The 16630-nt window shown below is 40.1% G+C and overlaps 1 protein-coding gene across 1 annotated transcript in view; it reads right to left on the bottom strand.

Moving 5' to 3' along the window:
• Positions 1-586: 586 nt before the first annotated feature.
• Positions 587-16630, bottom strand: part of nnt (nicotinamide nucleotide transhydrogenase) — a 38441-nt gene continuing 22397 nt past the window's right edge. Inside the window, exons 16-22 of the mRNA XM_061699163.1 lie at positions 15892-16052; positions 14694-14873; positions 13266-13425; positions 7508-7589; positions 5953-6071; positions 4793-4908; positions 587-2716 (exon numbers count right to left, since the gene is read on the bottom strand). Coding sequence (XP_061555147.1) covers positions 2573-2716; positions 4793-4908; positions 5953-6071; positions 7508-7589; positions 13266-13425; positions 14694-14873; positions 15892-16052 — 962 coding nt within the window. The 3' untranslated portion in view covers positions 587-2572. The remainder of the gene's footprint in view (positions 2717-4792; positions 4909-5952; positions 6072-7507; positions 7590-13265; positions 13426-14693; positions 14874-15891; positions 16053-16630) is intronic.

The raw sequence follows: 16630 nt of genomic DNA on the forward strand, positions 1-16630 counted from the left end.
ATTTCAACTATAAACAAATCATTTAATTCCAATTAAAAACTATAATTAAAAAGATTAGACATTTTAATTTAAAATTCATTCATTCATTGAAACGTAGATAACTCAAGGCACCTAATGTTTTAAATCTCAAGTCATAAAACAAATAAATATTGTATATATTAGCTCATTATATGAAGAAAACTTTTTTTTTTTTTTAAATTCACTTCAGTTTTATTGATATAGCTCCAAATCACAACAGACGTCGTCAGGGGGCACTTTACACCTAGAGCCGGTCAAGACCAACTGAACCCCACATGAGCAAGTGCTAGGCGACAGAGGGAAAGGGGGGGGGGGGGGGGGGGGGGGGGGTGGAAAACTACTCAGTGTGGGGCGGCCGTCTGCCTCGACTGATTCGGTTAGACAGTAGAAAAGAAGGGAGAGACAGGAGGAAACATGGAACAATCCAATTATCAGCAGACGTTCTATTTGTGTATTAAAAGCAGAAGAACAAACAAACATTACACTGTATGAAACTAGTTGGTGAATTGACTTTTGTGTAACGGTGCCAGCAGAAAGTAGTCATGAACGACAACAAAACTATATCTAGTGTAAATACAAGTTGATTTATTAGGGATGATGCTCCATGATAAACAAAAGTGGACAAGAACATTTACAGTACATTTCCCTATCATGGGTCATTCAAAGTTCAAATCCCAACAGCTGTGCTTCACAAATGTAACATTAGAAAAGTATTTGTCGGGGGGGGCGGGCTCAGACCGTGTATATTGCCAATTGCCTTGGTAAATGATCAGTTTTTTAGTTTTGGGTAACAACGTCCAAATATTGAGCCAATCTAATTGTTCCGCCAGCACTGGTAAACTGCCATGCAATCTAATGTAAGAAAGAACAAGCCTTGCCGTCTACAACAGAAAAAACTCCAACTAGACTGCAGCAAACTGAGGTCAGATGGTACAACGACACGCAAAAGACGACGACGGGTTACAAAAAAAATAAAGTATGAAAATTACGTGTGACTGGTCAGATGGGGAAAAGAGTGTGGAGAGGTAGAGAGAAATGTTGGTCAACATGGCAGAAGGGTCCCAGGGGTTAGTACACATCAGTAGATCTTCTTACAGTACATTTACAAAAGACATGAAATGGAGCGACCCCTCTTATTGTTCCTCTAACCAGGATAAATAACCTCAAAAGATATAAACTATACAACATTTCTACTCAGGTGATGGAACAAATGTGTATAAGGCTGGATGTACACTGCATGGTTCAAAAGATTTTTTTTTTTGCTCTCAAGTGGCACAATTTGAAAAAACAAAACAAAAACAAAAAACCATTGAATTGGATATCTTCAGATTGCATAGACCAGTGATTCTCAAAGTGTGGTGCTCCCTCTAGCGGTACACAAAAGACTCACTGCCAAAATACAGTCAACTTGTATTTAACTTGAGTTCAATAAATTTGCTTTTAAACTTTAACAACCGTTTCTTTATGAACATTTAGGTACATTCTTATTTAACTTTTAAGTACTGTACATTGTAATTGAATCTTCAATTGGAAATTGGACACTTTGACAACCTGCAGAGTAAATCCAGCCTAAAAAGAGTACAAGTTGAGCTTGAATGTAAGAGTGCAATGTCATGAATGCTAACCGTATGGGGCCGGTTTAACAGTCTCGCTGGGAAACTTCCTTAAGAGGCAATAACAAGGACATAAATGCCAGAGCACACATTTGTCAACAACAGGTACAGCTTATCCACACGTGTGCACTGAAATATCTGGACGTAAGATCTCATCGCTGGCCATTAAAATGCCAGTGTCCACATTTCTCATGTTTATCCTCAGTACAAATATAGCTTTTGTTTGTTGGTTTGTTTTCAGATAATGAATACATAGATACATCTTTTTTCGGGACAGTAAAGAGCTGTTATTTTAAGGTCCATTGTGAGAATTCATATTTCAATAAGCGCATATGGCTTCTAAACACGCTTACAAATTTTTTTTCAATACAATACAGTAGTATAAAGCTGTAAAAGAAAGGACTACAAAACCTTTTTGATCATATTGCTTGTGAATTTCCCAATAGTAATGAAAATTAGCTTATGCCGTACGTGTTTAAGAAGCATTAGAGGAAATTGATCTCTTTAAAAGTGATCGTCGAAAAAATGGTCAACAAAAAATTGGTGTGCTCTCTGAAATGTCATTTCTCGGTTATTCTTAAAAGGGAAGAAGAAAAAAAAAGAAAAAGAAAAAAAAGCCTTTTATATCTATTTCCTAAAAGCATTTTCACACATTTCACATGTACTCTAGTTCTCGCAGTTGTACATTAATATGGAACTTCACAATGTAAAAGGCAGATCCTTCCTTCATCTAAACGATAAAATCAAGAACATGTAAATGCACAAATATCGTGTGTACAATAAACGCTGCCATTTGTCTTCATGTGAGGGTTTGTCGCGTTGTCTTTGACGGGGCTCGCGCAAAGATGACGTAATGCTGCTGGACCTCAGTGTCTTTTCCCTTTTTGTGCGAGTGGGGTTTGGGGTGGTTTAAGGGGGTTAGTGGAGTGAGCCGGCGTGCCTCAATGAGCCTCGCGGACCTTGGCTTGCAGGGCGTCGCACGTCTTCTTGGCGTCGCCCAGCAACATGGCCGTATTGGGCTTGTAGAAGATGGGGTTGTCCACGGCGGCGTATCCCACGCCCAGCGAGCGTTTCATCACCACCACCTACAAGAAAACGGGAGCGGATGCCGTCACGGATGCCGATGTAGGACAACGGCGGTAAGCTCCGCCCCTCTTTTCATGGCCAACGATGCTGGATGTTGAAAATGAAACCGTTGAGATTTTTTGTAGTTGACGCTTTGGCGATGATAATCGAGTCGATGTCGTTTAATCGATGTCATTGAATATGTGATGGAATGCTTCACAATGTATCCTAGCGATTGTTGCAGTTTTATAAGATTATTTGTATTAAAAAACATTAAAACTCAGCACTCTATTTTGCAAACAAACAAATAACATTGCTGATAGATTGAATTGGATAGTTTGTATGGACAATAGTTTAGTTTCCATCTTGTGCAATATACTTCTTGCATGCTATTTATATAACATTTATATTTCCTATATCCACAACTGCTGCTGAAACGATGCAAATTTCCCCATTGTGGGACTGTGCGAATTATTTTTTTCCAATATCCGGAACAATCAAGTGTTATGGCTGTGACAAGTCAACAGTTAGTGATATCCGTAACATTTGGCAGCTCTGCAGATGCCTTTTCAGATGGGTGTTCATGGGACTTCGGTAGCACGGTTATTTGAAAAATATGCATGTCTATCCTCAGATATAACAATAGCATGTCTCATTTTAACAAAATATTTCCACATGCGTGAGGCACCATTGCTAGTTTGCTGCACCTGTTGATTACCGCGACACCTCCATGTTGTTAAGGCCACAACATGTGACTGGCGATTAATCAACTTCAAGCAAGAATTATTATTGCGCAGCGATAAAGTCGACTATTCTGTTCAACCCAGAGTTGAAACTGTGCGGGACGATTGATTTACAGTTGTACCTTGATTTACTTGTTCAATCCGTTCCGTGACAATGCTCCTAATTCAAATCACTAGTATCTCAGTCATTCCAGTTCAAAGACTCGCTGATTTTGGGTGATAATATAATCCCGCCTGTGGCAAAAATACTTTGTTGCCAGTTTGAGTGGAAAGGTTCAGGAAGGTTCTTCTCCGAAATGGCTTAGTCATGTTTCCCTTTGCAGACTGTTTAAAACAATTTTCCTAAACAGTGCATGCTCGTTGGTCCATCTGTGTGTGTGTCTTCTTGTGCCTCATGACGACCGAAATCAAACCAGTCTGTCAAAAACTGAGGACCCCTGTATTCATTATATTTGGGGATTGTATCCCTTTACAATTGAATTTGTTAATTTCTTTATAACAGAGCGAAAAGAAAGTTGAACATTGAATACGGACTTTCTTTTTACATACAGAGTATTATCCAACAATGGCGACACTTTCATTTCATCAAAGTTGCAGTAGCAAGCCACCTTTGCTGAAAAGGAGTGAAATTTGCCAAAAATTAAAAAAATGGCCAACTAGACGGTAATTTTTGTTTGTACAAAAATAAAAGTTTAGTGGCTCCTTTTTTGGGGGGGCACGGCATAGTCTTTCACTGCCCTATGTTAATGTATTAAAGTCATAACAATACTGAAAAACACTTATAGGCCATAAATATAAAACAATTCAATGAAAACCAATGAGCACAGCGGGAACTGAGCATGCCTTCTGCCGTGTGACATCGTATTCTTACGCCCCTATGCAAACTAGTTCATTGTTCGGAACCTCAAAACCTCGTATGTCGGGACCATGGTAAACAGAGTATCCCCTGTAATGTGGTTGCTGTATAATAATCACACAAAATAAAAGCACTTGCTGTAAAAAAAAAAAAAAAAAATTTTTAAATGACCGTACAAAAAAGAAATAATAGTAGTCAACGATCTATTTCTGCAGGCCTACCCTGTGGTAGCTAATTATTATTTTGTTATTGTTGATAAAATTGGGTAATCTTATGATTTTTGACTGTGGGGGGAGAAGGCTGCTCTGCGCAAAGAGTACCAATCCCAGAGCTTGAAGCAGCGCCATTCCACAGGGAAACAGTCACCTCTAATGGGATCACGATGGGACTGCACCTGGAGCCATTGCTCTCTCCATGTGTGCGTTTCTTGCAACATCCACTCGGGCCCGAGGACGTGAATGTTAAGATGGAGTGTGCGTGTGCCAGATGTGACTCACCTGCTTGGCCTTCCAGACCTCCAGCACGGGCATGCCTGCGATGATGGAGTTGGGGTCTTCCTGGGCGGCAGAGTTTACCGTGTCATTGGCACCGATCACCAGAACCAGGTCAGTCTCTGATTGGATACGCAAATTAATTTAAGTAAGTATTAAATCTATACTCTGCTCTAATTCCACCTAAAGTTTCCGCAACTCTTAGAACTAAAAAAAATAAAAATAAAATAAAATAAAAAAGTTCCTGAAACTTTTGTTTCTGGTATTTTCTGTAAAGATTCAAAACAGGTACAGTGTATGTTCAGAGCTGCAAAGTCGATCCCAAAGATTCCTGGATCATTGGAAAGTACAAGATTCTTGGACTGCCCCCTAACAGGGTCTTCTTTTGGCTTGGACTTTACCAAAGATTGCTTTTTTGGTGCTTGCAGTTCCTGGAATTAATACTTTCCAATCACATGTTCAGGGCTGAAGCCACCCTCAAGGGTCTTGGACCTCTTGAAAGTACAACCACTCTAGAGGTTAAGTGAACTCTAGCTAGGGATGTGAATCAAAAATCTGTTCTTTTGTTAAAACAGGTTCCCAGTAATTCGATTTCTAGGAATCATTTATCAGTTTGCGAGGCCGCGCTGACGCTCATTTCCTCAGATGTCTCTCTGGAGGATCTCCTGACTCTCTCTGAAGGTGGCAGTTTCTAAAAAGTAGGTTTCTATAATTGTGCAGAAAGTATTTAGCAAAACCAGGTCAAATATTCTTTTCTACAAAACAATTAGTATTTGATTTATGTCTGAATTAGTTTTGGATCAAGCTGAAAGCAAAAGGAGCACTATAAATATTCCCAAATATTAGTTGCCCAAGTCACAAAGTGGCATATATTGGGAAATTTATCCAGTAAAAAACTAACCAATACCTGCTGGATTAGAAGAGAGCTGATATCCTGATAGGAATGATGAAGATTAGATTTGACTGTACTCAGTCTTAATGTTTATAATTGTTGTATCAGTTGGACTTCAAAACTCAAACATTTCATTTTCAAAAAAGAGTGGAACTAGCCAATTTCCTAAAGCAGTGTGTAATCTTGTAAGATACACAAAAACTGCATTGAGCTGTTTGATCTCTTGAAATACTTTGAGAAGGACGTTGCCTACTTTCCTGTCAGCTCATCTTACCAGGGAAGTCTTCATTGATTTCATCCATCTCCAGGACAATGTCGTAAGGGACGCCGGCTTCAGCCAACAGCACGTTGAGCTGACCGGGCATACGGCCGGCAACGGGGTGGATACCAAACCTGCGGCAAAAAAATGCAAACACTATTTTTGATCATCATAAACAACATCATCGGCCAAAAAAAAAAAAAAAAAAAAAAAAAAAAAAAAAGAAAACTGCAATCAAGTGGGGGAAATTATTATTTGACCCCCTGCTGAATTTGTAAATTTGCACAGTTTCAGAAACAAATGGAACGTCTCCAGTTTTATGATTTTGGCGAAAGACAAAATAGTTAAAAATGTATATATATATATATATATAAACAAAACATGCACTACAAAACTTAAAAGTTATAAAATGTTGTGAATTGTGTATTTAATCCCCCACAAATTGGAATTCTGGCTCCCACAGATTGGCTGGAGTCCATGTGGCACACAGCTTTGGAAATTCAACTTATTTCTGTAACTCCTGATCTCAACTCGTTATCGGAATACATTTCTGACATTACAAAGAGGCGTCGGAAAGTTGTCAGGGCCAAGACTGCAGACCTGCCCAAGGCTGGAATGGTTTACAAAATCGGCAAAAGGCTTGGTGAGAAGGTGAAAACTACTGGGAGAGAAAAAAGATAAAAAGGGAGCAGCCTCAAAGTTCACAACTTACAAATTCAGTAGAGGATCAAATAATTATTTCCCGACTGTGTTAGTTCAGGGAGATGAGAATAAAGCAGCCATGTATTGTAACAGCAGTCGTCGTGTGTATTGGGATTAACTCGCATTAGTTTGGTGAGTTTAGGCAGGAGAGTGGAGGTGAGTGGAGGCGGCCCGCAGCATCTGGGACATATTAGCGGCGGCTGGGGATTGAAAAAGACACTTTGGACACAGTCGACGCGAGGGAAGTGAGCGTGAACTTCCTATCGTACTACAGGACACCGGGACTGTAAGATTAAAAAGGGATTACAGTCATTAAGAATTAGAATACAGTCAATGCAAAGTAAAGGGGAGGGAACATGCAAACCCCCCCCTTCTCTTGAACTCTGACCACCCACTTTCTCTGTAATCAAGTACAAATGCTCGAAGTAGCTTGTAAGCAGCAGCTGCCACCGGCACCAAACAACAGAGGTGGGATAATTACACGGGCTTCCGCTCAGCCTTTCCTCATCCATCCTTCTTATGCTTGTCCTTTATTGCTGCATTTGGACATTTGACATTCGGTCAACTTCATCCATCGACACACGAGTCATAACCTGCCCATTTTTCTTCTTTTGCCTTGATGCAATTTTCAGTAATTGACCCCATTTGCAGCACATGAACACTACAGTTTTACTGGAATTCATTCAAAAGTATTGACCGCCCCAGGGTTCCGTCACAATTACTACAAACATTAGCTTATTTCATGTTTTATTGTAATATAATTTTTACTGCTGACCACAACAAGGATGGCCCGTGAGGAGCCAAAAGCTATAGCGGAGTGAACCTTTCCAAGTGAAAAATAACAGCCTGGGTGGGGTTAGGAACTTACTGGACATCCTTGCCAGCATCTTTGAGATTCTTTACCAACTCGGCGATGGGGTACTGTGCCTTTGCAGCACAAAGACCATAACCTGCAAGAAATAGTGAAAAGATTTCAAAACTAGGCTTATTTTGTGAAAGAAATGAAGGTGCCACAACAGCAACAATATCCACACATCATTGGTAATTTATGAAAAAATAATCGCTGCCGTAGTTACAGCGCAATGATGAGTTTTCATCTGGTATAGGAGACACTACATGTTACCAGAAATCCATGTTCATTGATGAACAAATTGTATCCCACAAAATGAAACACTCAATTTCTAATAGAAAACTCTTCCCAACCTTTGTGATTAATGAAATTCGTAAGAAAGAAAATCAATAAGTAGTGGGATCCAATAAAAGAGCTGTATCCAAAATTCTGCCTCTACTAAGATGATACTTAGTTTTAATTCATAGGTTATTATTGCTGATTTAGTTCACAGTGGTGTACAACTGCACTCAATAGATAGTCAGGGGTCTATTTATATTAGCAGCAGCACGATTGACAGTTGACGTCGAGTATAAACCCTCAGTCTGATCAGGCTGTTGTACGTATTTAACACCAATGGGTACATTTTTAAAGTGGGATCCTCCGGCTGACCCTCCCGGCCCCTCACCCGCTGCGACTGCGTTTTACAATCCCACAGAATGTGCTAATGCAAAGTGTGCTGTGAGCTAAAGCGTCCACTTTAAAAGAAAAAAAATAACCTTGCCGGCTTCAAAAGAGCTCCCTGCCAGTGGTCACGTGTTGCCAAAGCAGCAATAAAAGTGAGATGTTGGCGCAGAGGTTGAGAGTGTAGAGTTGGCTGCTGTCAGGGCAGGTTAGTGAGCGGCTGCTAACTGACTAACAGTTAGCCAGTTGGGGCCATAGCAGCTCAAGTCTGAATGTGCTTATTATGGGTTTATTTTGTTCCCGTTTGTTCGATAAAGCAATTGAAATTGCCCCGGCGGCTGAGTCTATCCTTAACAACTAGTGGCGGCATTACAATATGTTGTAATTTGTAGTGGTTGGCTATATTAAATTAGCTAACATTGAGGGTAAGTGGTACAGAAAAGGGATGAATGGATGGATGGATGATACCTTGTGTTGGCAATCGCATATGTACTGTTGTGGTACAAAAGTTATGCTTTACATAAGACATCGTACTGTATCCCCCTTATTTTTTTAAAGTGTGAAATTATCTCAAACTGCACATTCTGTCGTTCACGCACTTTTTCCCCCTGGCTCGCCACCTTGTTGTACACCGAGTGGTATGTGAGCACGCAATAAGTTTGTGTAGAAAAATTATCACTGGTATGAAGCTTCGAGGTAGAAATTTTCCTTTGAGTTTTTTTTTTTTTTTTTTTTTTTTTTTTAATAATCGAATTACAGTGCCCCAGTACTTTTGTCTATAGTGAATATTAATCATGAAAAATTCTAATAAACTCACTCATACTACCAGCAAAAAGTTGGCATTGGAGCTACCATATTTCTTCAAATAGTGCCCAGCATTCAACCGCATACTTTTCCCAGGCTCTTTTGGTATAACAGTGCTTGTCCTCATTAGGGTCGCAGGTGAGCTGGAGCCTATACCAGCTGACTTTGGGTGACAGATTCACAAGAAACTGGTTACCAGACAATCGTACAGCACATGAAGACTAACAAGCATTCGCACTCACATGGACAATTGAGTTTTCAATTAACATGAATGCTGTTGGATTGTGGGAGGAAGCTGGAGAAAACATGCAAACTCCACACAGTAGGGCCTAAGCTGAGATTCGAATCAAGACCCTCAGAACTGTCAGGATGTGTTAAGCACTAACCCTACCATGCTACTGGTCACTATGTCATACACAAAAAAATGGTGCCGATTTGTTGCACTTATTCTTTATCACAACGTCAAAACCCCCACAAACACGCCAAACGCTCTAGTGGTGTTTACGACGCCTTGTCACAACGACCAATCAGAAACCATCGTGCTTGCACATGCCAATAAAACGGATGAGAGTTTCCAAAACCAGGGGGGGGGGGGGGGGTGGGGTAAAAAAAACAAGACAAAAGAAACGAGTACATTATTCTGCGCTTTTGTTCTCTTTCTGCTTCAAACATTCCACATTTCAGAGAAAGAAAAAAAAAACACCTAAAAAAGGAGATGGGCCAGACAAAGCATGCAAATCACGTTTATTGAGCAAATTCTTAATATTTTCCCCAGATGTCAATCAGGTGAGGTGACAGACGGCTGCAATTGCTCTCAAATGGTCAAAGTGGAAACATGAGGATGGACTAAAAAGGCAGCACTCTGCAGTCAAGTGCTGATTACTGCTGCAGAGAAAATAATCAGCCATTTGATTATACAGTGTTCCGGCAATTATTACATCAGGAAAAGCAAAAATTTACCACTGAATACTTTGCATTGCAGCAGAATAGAAGTCAACCTATTTAAGTTAAAGATGCATACAAAAAAAGACTAAAAATATTTTATGTGATAGCTTCGCTGACCTCTAAGCAATTGTGACAGTCCAAGTGTCTTTGACAGGCTTTATTATGATTATTCTAAATTCTCATATTTTGACAAATGTTGACTTTTGCAAATATTTCTGGAATTCTTTTTTTTTTAAATTATTATTCATTGAAAAGATGAAAAACAAATAAACCATTTTTCCACCACGCCGTCCAACTCAGACTTTATTTTGGCCCCTTTTTGGTCAGGCTGACTGATATGATCCTTGTTGACCTCCATTAGTTACAGAAAAGTCAAATCATAGCGCAATATTATACAGACACATACAGTCAAACAAAATTATTCATAACTTCCTCTCTTCCAGCTGGAAATTACAAGACTGGCAAAACTGTTGCAAGATAGTTATATAAATGTTTTATTTGGGCATTTTTATTTACTCTCTCATAGCAGGTACAGTGGTGCCTTGACTTACACTGTAAATTTAATTCATTCCCTGACCACGCTTGAAACTGAACATTGCTCTCTCAAAATCATTCTCCACTGAAATGAATGAAAATATTGTTAATCCATTCCATCCCAACATAAAATACCAACATTTTTTTGTAACATGTTTTTGATCAGAAAATTGCACTTTACACTAAATAAACGCTTTGTGCGTCGTGATTTCATGCTTCAACGCCCATTGACATTGTGCGCCTTCTGGTGTGATAAGCTTTGGCCAGGAGGGTGCAGTATAATGCAGATATTCAGAATCAAACATAAGAGTTTCACATCTAAGTGTTTCATCAGTAAGCTTTCAGTCGTAATTTTTAAGAATAGATTCCTGTGAGTATTATTATATCATCTGTCTACATGTGTTGCTACACAGTTAGTGTTTAAGTCTCCGTTGCTACTACTGCACCATGTGGTGTTGCAAATTAGTATTTGCTACAAAGACTGACACTTGCATTGGATGACTGTTTTTAAGTGTATATGCTTTTTGTATTCGTTCCGAAATAAATAGTTACTAAAATACCGATGCTAGTGTTGTTAGCCCGTCCATTGTGTGTGAACTTTATGCTAGCAGACTTGCATAAGTTGTGTGGTTTGGTTAATTACAGAATGTGTAATTCCCAGTTTTATTTTTAAACTAACGGGGAATGATAACCGCTTGGAGCAAGCACTTAGCGTGACTCAAAACAAACAAAAAAAATAATTCAGCTGAGTAACAGCTTGTATCTAAAACAAGTTGGGTAATTCCTAAGTCAAGCTACCACTGTATATCCAATATTCTAAATGTACAGTTGACTAAAATGATCTGGAATACAATATTAAGTTATTTTTGTCAACTGTCTGAGAAGATCTGGAAAATGTAAAAAGTATGAACATGGTAAATACTGTTCATTAATATCTCTAAGACAACATCTTACGGTCACTCATGTCATTTCCACCCAAAACAGTGCATCCATTCATCAAATTAAATAACTAACAGAATTTGGACCAACATAGGCTAAGGCCTGCCACACACACCGCGATGCTGTCAAACCCGTTGGAGAGACGACGTGGGTGAAGATTTATAAAAAAAAAAAAAAAAAAAAAAAAAAAAAAAAAAATTCTACTCACGCGCACATTACAAATTTTAAATATATTATTTTTTAATTCTAAATGTTTTTATATTGCTGTAAAACAATATCTTATGTTTTATAATCAGTATTTGTACGGCTTGAAGGCAGCGCAGCACGCTGTCTTGATTGCTTAAAACCCAGAAATGTATTTACTGTGTAAGTGAAAGCTAGTGTGTATTTTGATTGGCTGTAAGCTGCATTACCTGTATACCAATGTACTTTGTGTAGGCAAAGTATAGTTTTAACACTTTGCAGGTATATTAACCAAGGTGAGAACAAAGACCCTGGTGCGGGTACTGCATCTTCACTTTAGGTATATATAAAGATTTTAACACAATTTTTCAAATATTGTACATACCTTGACTGGCTCGTCAATAATTTTACTTGTATATCACATACATTTTCCCTATTGAAATTAATTGAAACATCATTCATCTATTCCAACCCAGCAAAAATGACTACAATCTTTTTGTTGTGCTAGATTAATAGAACTGTATTGTACAAAAACATGAACCCATAAAAGAGAAGGTCAAGAAATAAACTTGTTTTATAAAGTGTGGTCCAGTGAGTGATGTCAGGGCCTGAAGCTGGTTGCCCCAACTTGGTCCATAAGGCCCTAATGGACCAAGCCTAATGATTAGGCTATCTTCACACTGCAGGGCATGATGTCCAATTCAGATTTATTGTTAAATCTGATCTTTTTACTTAGTCGTTCCCATTACAAACACAAATGCAGCTTGTGCTGTGGACGGAATGAGTCTGTGATGCACACAAACACACGCATGCACACAAACACGAGTCGCCGTGTTGACGGAAGTCCATAGGGCCCCTCACTTAAGTTTTGTCATGATGCGTTTGTGGCGATTTCAAGGATTTTGTGCAAACCGGAGCCAACATTTTCTTATATTTATCATTTGTATAGCTACTTCTTTTCAACCACTGATTTTTGTTGCTTCGTCCGCCGTTGCTTGTTGTCGAACAATTGTGACGTTTGTCGCCTTTTGATGACGTGTAAGTCGGATGAGCGCCCCGTGAGCATCCATACTGCACTCGCGTCAGATACACATCCAATTTGTATCCACATATGAAAGAAGCCTGGGTTGGTTTTGCCGCCGGCATAGCAGAAGCTTTATCGAGCAAGCTTCTGCTATGCCGCCGGCATTGGGAAATCAAGATACCACTATATGTAGAAACCATGGGGGCTTCAGCACTTACAATGAAACTGAAAGTTAAAGTGGTTAAATTTAAACCTGAATACCCATCTGTCCATTTTATTTTGACCTTGTCTATGGTTGTATAGTTTGTTTTACAAACGCAAATGTATTATATGTTCATTCTGTATTGTCAGGCCAGAATTGTTTTTACACATTTGTCATCATACCTAATGTCATGGTCAGTTAAAATGAAATTAGAGCACCCAGTGCATTGTAGAATGTCTATTTACCAGGCACAACCACACAAGGGCCCAAGAATGTGTGTTCATGTCAGTGTAAGTGTGCATGGGGGGGGCACCCCAACCTTGTCAATTAGCCCAGCAAAATGGTGATGTAACGCAGGTCAAGAAAGGGTTAAATAAACAGAACACACTTTGCAAAAGCCTGGGAGAGGTGGAAAAAAAACTGACAGGCAAAGTCAAAATGCCATGTTTTTCTACTTGCATGCAAGTCCTGTGGTGTGTTACCTGGAGTGATGATTATGCTCTGGGCCTCTTTAATCATGTCCACAGTCTGATCCACGTTGACCTCTGTGTGCGTCCCTGTGATCTCCATGGGCTTCCCAGTACCAGTGGAAGACGTCCCATAGCCCCCCAGGATCACGTTTGCCAGTGAGCGGTTCATGGCCTAACGGGAAGAGTTGTTTTCATTTTTATCATCGTCTCATTCTGTGTCGACTTTATTTATAGTAAGGAATGAGGGTAAATTGTCCTGAAAAGCACACGTGGGGACTGAAGTTTTGCTCCTCAACAACCTAGCCACTATAGTGAGGTTAGAGTCCCTCCTGGTGGATGGGAGAAGAGCAACAACAGTTCTTTCAACAAGTAAGCCTTTTTTCACAAAGAGATCCTGCAAAATTGGAGCATCAAAGCCCGACATTTAATCACCTTTGCCTTTCACATAAATCTCAGCAAACACATTGGCAAGAATTTGGGCTTTGAAATCAGAGGGTCACGATTTGAGTCCTGCTGCGGACAAAAAAAAAAAAAAAAAAAAAGCAACTAGATGTTGGAGAAATGCTACTGGTAATCTGCTTTCTGGCTACTTTCGAGGTGACATGATCAGCGAATCTGCGTAATGCTCCAGAGTCACTTTCAAGTGATGGTCGAAGTCTGGCTGCTTGACTACACTTTCTGAAATACGCCAACCCCCTCACGATGTGTGCAAACCCCCTAGTGTCACCCCTAGCAATTTGCTGAATGCGCAAATTAGTGTTAGCTTCTATACTTAATTGCTCGGTAAGTTCCGAACACAGTGAGAGTCTGGGGGAATTTTTTTGGTTATGCGTCCATGAGCCACATACACACGGTGTTGTGTATGAAGATCTGCCTCTACGAATGAAAATGCTTTGATTGTTTTTATGACCGCTTGACAGCCCCCATCCCCCCACAATGATGTGAGCTCTGAAACCACAAGTCGAAGCCACTTGCTTGCCTGTTCAATCCCCTAGCTCCAGCCCCGTTGTCATGGTAATTAAATCAGTACTTGCCATTGGCCCAGCAGTATAAGGGCGGAGTGTCCTCTCAATCTTACATTTCAGTAACACAAGAAAAGGTTCATTGAAACGTGTGCTTTATCCTTGGGAGTATTTTGACAAAAACACGCTACAGACATGTTATTAAGATATCTGGGAACTACTTTAAATTCTGAAAAAAAAGCGTAATAAAATATGCCGCTTTTAAACTTCACACTCTAGTCCTGGCATCGCAGAATACCCTTTAAGAAAGGTGTTATCACATCTCTTATGGCTCTGACACTACCTTTGTCCCCACATTCTGGAAAAAAGTTGGGACAATGTGAATTTTACATGCAGTTTGAAAGGGGCCACTACATCAGCTGATTGTGTCTTGTAGCGGTTGAAAATTGCAAAATGTATGTTGTCCATCCCTACTTACCACACACATAATGTATGACAGAATGGCACCAGATGATCCGATGAGGGCGCCGACGATGGTCAGGAGGTTGTTGTTAAGCAGGAAGCCTTCGGCGCACAAGGCCCAGCCCGAGTAGCTGTTCAGCACGGTGATCACCACCGGCATGTCGGCACCTCCGATGGCTGCCGTTAAGGTTACTCCCTAGAGAAACCCCGAGACGAGCATGTTAGGGCCAGGACATCACTTGAAAAGAGAGATGTTGTCGTAATACATTAAAACAAATGAGTGCTATGCTTGGATCCCCCTTAAAATGAAATCCGAAGCAGGACCGAAAAGAAAAGGCAAGACCTTTATCATCATCATCCATCGTCTTCCTGTCCTGAAGATGATACATGAGACAATAAGAGCCTGATTGGAGAGAAGGTATTTGGGATGCACTCACATCCAACTGATACGGTATCCAGCTAAGCTCTCTACGGAGGCCCTGATTCGTCCATTGAGGATAAGAAGAGATGTATGGGTTGTCTAAGAATTGATTTGCTAAGCTGCCAATGGAACATCTTTTTATTGTAATGATAGTAATGTGTTTCACCTTGTTAGTTGGCCTTCTTGGCCAATTATGATGGATTTTAAGGTAGCAGGGGAAACAAAGGTCAAACACTTGCAAATCATAAGTACTTGAAAGCCTCCCAAAAGAGTCTCTTGCTTACGATGATCGATTGAGTCATCCTTACTTCAGTTCACTACAAATATTAATGAGTCGTATGATGACAGAAATAAAGAAACTCCAGGTCAAAACTGTTTTTAATATCCTGCTGCTAAAATTTGAACTGAATGTCAAGGATGAGAACCTCTCGAGGTACATTTGCAAAAGGTTAGGTGTGACTTTAATGTGGTGAAGCCCAATATAATTAAGAGTCAAGTGCAAGCAGGAAGCTGGCAGTTGCACAAAGTAGACTCTTTTTGCCACGATGGTTGCCAGACTATGAACAGATTTCTAGGCAGCTACCGATGTCAGCGCAACAGACTACTTATTGAGTGACTTTCCTCTTGCCCGTCTTCGCCTTCGCGATGGAAATAAGAAATCAACATTCTTACACGCTCCGTCCGTCACCATTAACAGATTCTGATCTGTGTGTGCTTAAACGTCGCTGTAAAAATGAATGCTTCGTTGTGTGCACGTGGCCTAACGCCAGAAATGTACGCACGCGAGCCATACCATGAGGGCAGACAGAGCGGAGACGGAGCCGAGGCAGGTGATGCCAGTGATGTAGCTGGGGTCAAGCATGTAAGGAATCATTCCGCCAATGCTGCCGGCCATCAGGGAGGCATTCAGGGCATGGCGGGCAGGGAGAATCAGGGGGGCGCTGTTCAGCATACCTGTGTGATGGAGAGAAGATGATGACCACCATTCCAGTTTACATAGCATGGTTCAAGTGATACAATTCAGATGAAATACAGAGTAATTTTTGGGGTTCTCTTCCCCACTGATGATTCATTCATTCGCCTTGCCATAAAATGAAATCAGTGATACATGAACACACACATTAGTTTAAAACTGAGTTGTGAGCAGTCAATTATCATCCATGTCCTAATAATTCATGCATCCATCAATTTTACATACAACGTCTTCTCACTAGGGTCACGGGAATCATTTTAGTTATTTTTTCTTGAAAATCAATAATTTTGGCAATCGTGTGGGATTTGCTCAGGCTACCATCCAATTTAAAGAAGCGAAGTGTCTTCTTGAAATAAATGAGGCATGTACGGATTTTACCAATTGGCAGAAACCAAAAGATGGCGCAAATAATTCTGACCTAATTAGTTTACTATGTAAACAGAAACCAAACAGGAAGAAAATGTAATGCTACATAAACAGAAAATGTTGGTTCAAGGCATTTTAAACTACAGTGACAATATTTGCTGCAAATATTGCAATACAGCATACACCTATAACA

This window comes from Phycodurus eques, chromosome 15 (assembly GCF_024500275.1).
Source record: "Phycodurus eques isolate BA_2022a chromosome 15, UOR_Pequ_1.1, whole genome shotgun sequence".
NCBI classification, from domain to species: domain Eukaryota; kingdom Metazoa; phylum Chordata; class Actinopteri; order Syngnathiformes; family Syngnathidae; genus Phycodurus; species Phycodurus eques.